Here is a 7,440-nt window from a genome sequence, read left to right as displayed (position 1 = left end):
GGGACCTCTAAAAACTGATTTCAACAGACAGACGGACAGACGGACAGACAGACAATCGACACCGCTATCTATAAGGATCCAGAATATATATACTTTATAGGGTCGGAAAATTACATTATAGCAATTACAAACGGAATGACAAACTTATATATACCCTTCTCACGAAGGTGAAAGGTATACAAATGAAACTGTGTTTGTTTGTATGTTTATATTTTGAACGCTATAGACTACTAAAAGGTTGAACAGATTTGCTTGAAATTTTCACAGTGTATTTCCTGTATGTCCGGAATAGGTAATAGGTTACTTTTTATTTTGAATTTTAAGTGGGCGAGAAGCCACGACCACTTTAAGAAAATATAAAAGTGCCTCCTCAAATTTTGTCGGAGGCACTTAGTGTCAATATGATTATATGAGATAAAAAGTAACTTCAACATCCATGTAAACATGGTAATAAATTGGCGGACTACCCATGAGGGGAGGGAAATAAATTAAATACAAAACTTCGTTTATCTTGGAAACAATTACAGTTAGAATCTTAAATTATTCACGAATAACTTCGACATCCATGTAAACATTTTAGGTAATAAATTGGCGGACTCCCATGAGGGGAGCGGCACCTCCCATATTAATTTAATACAAAAGTTCGTTTTTCTTGAGATAATGTAACAGTTAGAGTCCTAAAATTTTGTCGGAGCCACTTTAGTGTCAATATGATTATTTAGGATAAAATGTGTGGCGTTAGGGGACGTGGCAACTTCAATATAAATATATACAAAAATTCGTTTATATTGGAAACTATTACAGTTATAATCTTATACAATTAAATTCTTAAAATGCACGAAGAACTTTAATATTAAGAGCAACCTTTCATCTGAGGGGTTTGCAGCGCCCATATGAATAAAATAGAAAAAATTCGTATATTTGAGAAACTGTTAGAGATAGAATCATTAAATTTCACTTGAAGAATTTTTACATTCATCTGAACATTTAGATTATAACGAGCGAACTTTTAATGGGTACTATGAATAAAATACAAAATTGTTCAATTCACAATCGATGTTATAGCGTTGTATGTTATCAGCTTCTACAATAGTCATAACCAGGGAAACCAAAATATGCAAATGCATGTTTTTTGTGGTGCGTCGTATGGACTCATGGATAAGATATTTACACGTTTCAGACCAATTTGAGAATTTTGGCATCGATTTGTTAGAGCATATTTTTGCATATTTTACCCATAAGAGCATAATTTTGCATGATTTGACTTTTTAGCATATTTAAGGCATATTTTCGAGTTTTTAGAGCATATTTTACTCTTTTAGTGCATATTTTCATGTTTTCGTTTTTTTTTTTCGTTTTTATACATTATTAACTTTCTTTTCAAAACTTTATTTAGAAAAAATATATTTTTTTTATTTTTTTAATTTTTTAGCCTATTTTACAATTTTGAAAAAAAAAATTCGTTATGTTATAGTTTTTTATTCAATAAAGCATTATATTTTAAATCGGACATAAAACCGATTACTTTTGATTTCATGAGACCAATCCATTTTTATAGTTTAAAAAACTAACTATTGAAATTTATGACAACACCGATAAAAATGTCAGTTTAAAAGCTATAAATACAATTGGATAAAATGTGTCAAACTTTGTCGTTTGAAATATGTTTTTTGGGGACCAAATGGTTTCATGTTATTTATTGGTTATCTGAACGTAAAACGGAATTCTATTACTATGAGATGAAACATTTATAAAAAAATGTTGTAGGATATAGAATATGACATTAAACATTTATTATTTCATTACAATTACAGTCTTTTTGAGCTTTTCAATGTTACAAAATTGTTCAATTCACAATCGATGTTATAGCGTTTTATGTTATCAGCTTCTACAATAGTCATAACAATGTTGTTGGTATTTTCTATGCAAAAGTTCTATACAACTCTTACGACAATTTTTCATATGTTTTTCGAATGTCTTAAGAAAAATCAGTGTTGTCAACTGTTTATTTCAGCATATAAACAAAAAAATTAATTCGATTTTGGCACAAAAAGCGATAATGTGGTAACACATAAATTACAAACAAACAGCTGTTTACCAAAACAAAAATAAAATTTTATTAAATAAAATTTTATTAAAAACTGTTTATCAGTCGTAATTCAGGTCTGAGTTGGGGAACAACTCTCGCGTCATCGCGATTATTTCTTAAACGCGTTCAGGCTTGTGTTTGTTGCCTGGCTTTCGACAGTTTTGCGTCTCGCGTATTACCTCAAGTGAGGTTATGTTTTATTGGTGGAGACCATAGAATACTCAAACGTTTTTAACTGGTGGAGACAATAAAATACTCACAATATAACCTGGTGGAGACCATTTAAACTCAAATATATACTGGTGGAGAGCATTAAAACTCTGGAGCTTTTTTCTGGTGGAGACCCTTAATACTTTTGATGAAATCAAGTCCGGATGCTCCAACTTCTTATATGGAGGTATAGGTCGGTTGGTGGGTTTTCTCTGGACAAACGTGTGATAACCTGGCATATGAGTGCTTGATGCACCGCCATCCTAATTAAAACCCAAAAAAAAAAAAAAAATAAAACTGTTAATTTTTTAGTTTAAAATGTGGAATAATAAAATAATAGAATTTTAAATAAAAAGAAATTAATTTGTTTTTTTTTTTTTTGCTCGTTTATTTAGTTTTTTTATTTTTTTTTTTGACATTGTTTGTTTTGATTGTTTTGTGAACATAAACTTATGACTTGCTACAAAAATCTGTTCACAATCACTCTTACTATACTTTTGTAGATACTGTTTTTTAGGGGTTAGAGGGAGATGGGTAGATGGGTACTTACGAGGGAATTAGGAGGAAGGGTAAATAAGAAAGGCTTGGGATATTTTCATAAAACGTTATAATACTTATGTGTTTATTAAACTTCAATATATGTATATAACGTAAGTAAGTATATAGGGTAAGTATATAATACACTTTTTAGGTTATAAATTCTGTTCGATATTTATTCTTAGGGTAAGTTAGATTTACGTATTTATCTATTTATTTTAGGGTAAGTATTTTATATTAGTTTTAGGTTTTAAGATTTGTTTATTTATTTATTTATTTGTTTTAGGGTAAGTACTATCACTGTGATAAATTTGTTTTTAATTAGTATTTATGTTTTAGTATTTTACTTTTGCATAGGTTTAGGGTTTTAATACTTGGTTTAAGTTTTACCACTAGTTTTAGTTTTAATAATTTAAGTTTATTATTTATTTGTTTAACTTTAAAATTTGATTTGCTGTTGTAGGGTTTGTTGTTTTGTTCGCTGTAGCGCACACACTTGTTGGTAGTAAGCCAGGTTGATTAGAAGTAAGTAAAAAGGCAAAAACTGCAGCTGACGTTCGTATAAAAATGAAGTTGGCTGCAGTTTGGTGTGGGTGCTATTGGACTTCAGGGATGGTAACGTTCAATTGTTCACTGATGTGAACATCCTCCCGGGCCTGCAACCTGTGAAGAAAAAAAGACAATTATTTTTATTTATTCAATAAAAAAGGTGTAGGGTAATAGGGTAAATTATGTATGTAAAATACTTTATTGTGTGGGTGTTTATTGGGTAGATGATCCCATGTCCAGCCAACCAAGGGTGGAATCCTGGGCTATAAGTGATCCCCCGTCAATGTGAATCACATTTGGTTGTAGGATGCTTGTGTAAAGGTCTCCACCAATTTCCATGGAGACTGGGTTGTTGGAGTAAAACTCCGGGTCAGCCAGCGATATGCGACACAATTTACTTTTAATTGTTTCGTCCATGGGGCTTGGATATGGGGTTTTTGGCAGATCCTTAACCACCTCCATGCAAACCTCGTATCGGAGGCTTGAGGAATAATTTGGTGCAATTAGCACCTTCACAAACACCTCTTTGTCTATTTTGAAGGGAGCTAGGGAACTTTCACTAACAAAGACGGCTGCTATTCTAGACTTAGTCAAGCAAGGATTTAGTATTGCCCTTGCCCGCAGACTTCCTACCTGCACAACTGCTGTAGGAACAAACGTTTTCATCATCGACGTTGTTACCGGTGTTGTAACTTTCACGATGTCTAATGATCGTCTTGGAGCTGGTGTGGGTGGAGTTCTTGGTGCCGGAGTTGGTGGAGGGGATTGGTCCTGGGTTAAATTCTTTAAAATCCTATTTGGACCATGCAGGGTGGAGTGGTGTTTACCACCACATTGTTGGCAACGAGCCTTACTCATGCAACCGCCAATGAGATGGTTCCTCGCCAAACAATTGACGCAGTAGTGCAATTTAACTGCGGTTTTGTACTTCTCCGCCAAGTTCATCTTTTGGAACTTTCGACAATTTGTCAAGCTGTGATCGGCTTGACAAATACCTCAACCAAAATGGCGTTTTGGTTGACGTTTATCATTTTTGCGGTTGGGTTTGGGCCGAGATCCATTGCGGCTGGAACGGTTGGAACGTCCTTTACGATTGTTGTTGTTGTTGGGTGCCATATTCTGTATAAAAGAAATTATGTGTGAATGAATGAAGTGTAATGAATGTGTTAGTGGGTTAGGGTGAAGGGTTAAACGATTCATAATAAATTTGGGTTAGTTAGGGTGGTTAGTTGAGCTAGTTAGTGATGATATTGTTATTTTGGGTTAGGGTTTGAGTAAATAGTATTAGAGTAGAGTATTAGACTAATTAGCGGGTAAAACAACAATTTTAGTGATTGGTCGTGTTAGAGTTCCAGTTGAAGTTTGTAAATCAACTACTCTACTTCTACCATCAGAACCAGGGTATGTTTTAGTCACACGTCCAAGTAACCATTCATTGGGTGCTAAATTGTCTTGTCTAATTACTACAATATCACCTATTTCAACTTCTCGGGTAGGGTTTTTCCACTTATATCTTTTATGGAGCTCTTTAAGATATTCATCTTTCCATCTTTTACAAAAGTTATGATGTTGTATCTTTAATTTTTGCCATCTGTTTGCCAGGGTTATATTATCACTGCTTTCGGGTTCTGCTGGGGTTAAAATGGGTGATCCAATTAAAAAGTGTCCTGGAGTTAAAGGGTTAAGATCCTGTGGGTTCTCGCTTGACGGGCTTAAGGGTCTTGAATTCAGGCATCCTTCTATTCTCGCGAGGAGTGTAGCTAGCTCTTCAAAAGTGTACTTCAGGGTATTCATTTTCTTTAGATGAGCCTTAAAGCTTTTCACTCCCGCTTCCCATAAACCACCCATGTGTGGTGCTCCTGGGGGTATGAAATGCCACGTCAAATTTTGAAAACTGCTAGTGGATGTAATGGAACCTTTCAATTGCTTGATGAATTCTTGTCGCTCTTTCTTCAATAGCTTGCTAGCTCCAATGAAATTTGTCCCATTGTCAGAGTAAATAGCGACAGGGCATCCCCGCCTCGAAAAAAATCGAGCAAAGGCTGCCATAAAGGCTTGGGTAGACAAATCAGATGTTGGCTCCAAGTGAATAGCTTTTGTTGCAAAGCAAACAAAAACGCATACGTAACCTTTTGTTATTCTACATGCTCTGCCATTATATATTTTAATGTCGAATGGTCCTGCAAAATCAACTCCAACATTTGTGAATGGTTTATTTATTTGGGTACGTTCGGGTGGTAATGCTGCCATAAATTGGGTAGTTTGTCTATTCTTGTATCTAGTACACGGTGAGCATTTGTTAATTACCGCGCTAATCAGATTCTTCAGTTTTGGGATCCAGTATCCTGAACGTATTACTCTCAACATAAGTTGATTTCCTCCGTGAAGTGTTATCAGGTGCACGTGTTGGGTTAATAATTTAGCAAATGAACTGCCGTAGGGTAATAAAACCGGATGCCTTTCAGAATATGACAAACCGTTGGAATTTGCTAGTCGACCATTTGCCCGCATTATATTTGCGGAATCTAAAAATGGCGTTAGGGTGAGCAGGTTACTTTTATTGGGTATAGGGTTTCTTTTCTTCAGACAGTTATATTCGTTTCTAAAATATTCAGTCTGACAAAGAATAATTAGTCTATCACGGGTAGATTTGATCTCTGACGCATCCAGTTCAATACTTGGGTGGGTAGTTAATAAACGTAATCTTTCTTTGACTAGTTTTGGGTTATTTTGATCAAGAATAATTCTATCATTTCGAATAGTATTGTTCCGTCTATACGATGCGCGATCACAAAATCGATAGACATATGTCATTACTCTTAGAGCTTTTGACAATTTCGAAAATCTTGATAATATATCTGGGTTTTCTGTATTCGTATTAACCAAGGAAGGGTGGGTATTAACGGTCGTAGTAAACGACTGACTAACTTTAGCTTCAGCTTGAGTAATGAAGTGTTTATTTGTTGTTGGCCACTTCGACGCGACTTCTTTCAACCACGATGGTCCATTCCACCATAAAGTGTCATCTTTTAACTCATCAGCATTACATCCTCGGCTAGCAACATCGGCAGGATTATCGTGCGAAGCAACATGATTCCAATTTTCAACACCGACAGTCTGGATTATTGTAGAAACTCGGTTTGCTACAAATGTGTTCCATGAGTTGGGGTGTTTACTAAGCCAGGCCAAAACTATAGATGAGTCGGTCCAGAAATACGTCTGATGTAAGGGTAGGTTGAGTTGGGTGAGTAAATTATGTGTCATATTTGCCAACAACACTGCACCACAAAGTTCAAGTTTTGGTAACGAGATTACTTTGATTGGCGCAACTCTCGTCTTAGCAAAGAGTAGGGTTACGGAATTAGGTCCGTTTATGGGTGTTACTCGTGCATACAGACATGCAGAGTATGCTTTTTCAGAAGCATCTGAAAACCCATGAAAGTTTGGAGACCTTCAGTCAAGGTCGGTAAGGCCGTCGTCGAAGTCGATAAGATCGTCATGGAGATCGATCAAATCGTCTTCAACGCGGCCTAACCGGACTTCGACACACAGGCATTCGATCTTTTCTTAAAAACGACCATACGAAATGGGACGAGAATCTTGATGCTATCAGTTGTGCGCTTAGAAATGCCATCATCAAGCAATTAACACCTCCCCATATCATGCTTTGTTTGGCTTCGACATGATTACTCATGCAGCCTCCTATGACCTGTTAAAAAAAGTCAAACTTTTGGACGAACCAAATTATAAATTGTCTCATGATGACAATCTATCAGTAATTCGAAAGGAGTTACAGAAAAATATGAAAAAGTTTTTTGAACAAAATCGTCATTATTATAACTTACGGACTAGACAACAAATATTTGAAGTTGGCCAAGAAGTTTTTCGACGAAACTTCGTGCAAAGCAATGACGAAAAACGCTTTAATGCTAAGTTTGCACCATTATTTGTTAAGGCCAAGACCAGTGAAAAACTTTAGAACCATTATTATAAATTGGAGGATATGGAAGGAAAAATAATTGGCACATTTCATGCGAAAGATATAAAATTGTAAC

General features: G+C 35.3%; 2 protein-coding genes across 2 annotated transcripts; both read right to left on the bottom strand.

The window, feature by feature from the left end:
• Positions 1–2,686: 2,686 nt before the first annotated feature.
• Positions 2,687–5,001, bottom strand: LOC124419928. Its single transcript, XM_046951010.1, has 2 exons — positions 3,583–5,001; positions 2,687–3,499 (listed from the first exon to the last, which is right to left on the bottom strand). The coding sequence occupies exon 1, from the start codon at positions 4,328–4,330 to the stop codon at positions 3,599–3,601; it is 732 nt and encodes a 243-aa protein (XP_046806966.1). The 5' UTR covers positions 4,331–5,001; the 3' UTR covers positions 2,687–3,499; positions 3,583–3,598.
• On the bottom strand, positions 4,688–6,815 carry LOC124420205. The gene is made up of 2 exons (XM_046952415.1): positions 6,115–6,815; positions 4,688–6,063 (listed from the first exon to the last, which is right to left on the bottom strand). Exons 1-2 carry the CDS (start codon positions 6,647–6,649, stop codon positions 4,688–4,690), a joined length of 1,911 nt encoding a protein of 636 aa, XP_046808371.1. The 5' UTR covers positions 6,650–6,815.
• Between the last annotated feature and the right edge of the window lie 625 nt (positions 6,816–7,440).

This window comes from Lucilia cuprina, chromosome 5, assembly GCF_022045245.1.
Source record: "Lucilia cuprina isolate Lc7/37 chromosome 5, ASM2204524v1, whole genome shotgun sequence".
NCBI classification, from domain to species: Eukaryota; Metazoa; Arthropoda; class Insecta; order Diptera; family Calliphoridae; genus Lucilia; species Lucilia cuprina.
Note: the sequence above shows the minus strand (reverse complement) of the source record. Positions and strands in the feature narration are given on the sequence as shown.

What these genes read in the sequence shown, in the direction of transcription:
- LOC124419928 (XM_046951010.1), bottom strand. Translation starts at nt 4,330, where the DNA reads ATGAACTTGGCGGAGAAGTACAAAACCGCAGTTAAATTGCACTACTGC.
- LOC124420205 (XM_046952415.1), bottom strand. Translation starts at nt 6,649, where the DNA reads ATGACACATAATTTACTCACCCAACTCAACCTACCCTTACATCAGACG. An exon ending in TAGAATTATTCTTGATCAAA is followed by an intron (nt 6,064 to 6,114) that starts ATAACCCAAAAC and finishes CTACCCACCCAA; the next exon opens with GTATTGAACTGGATGCGTCA.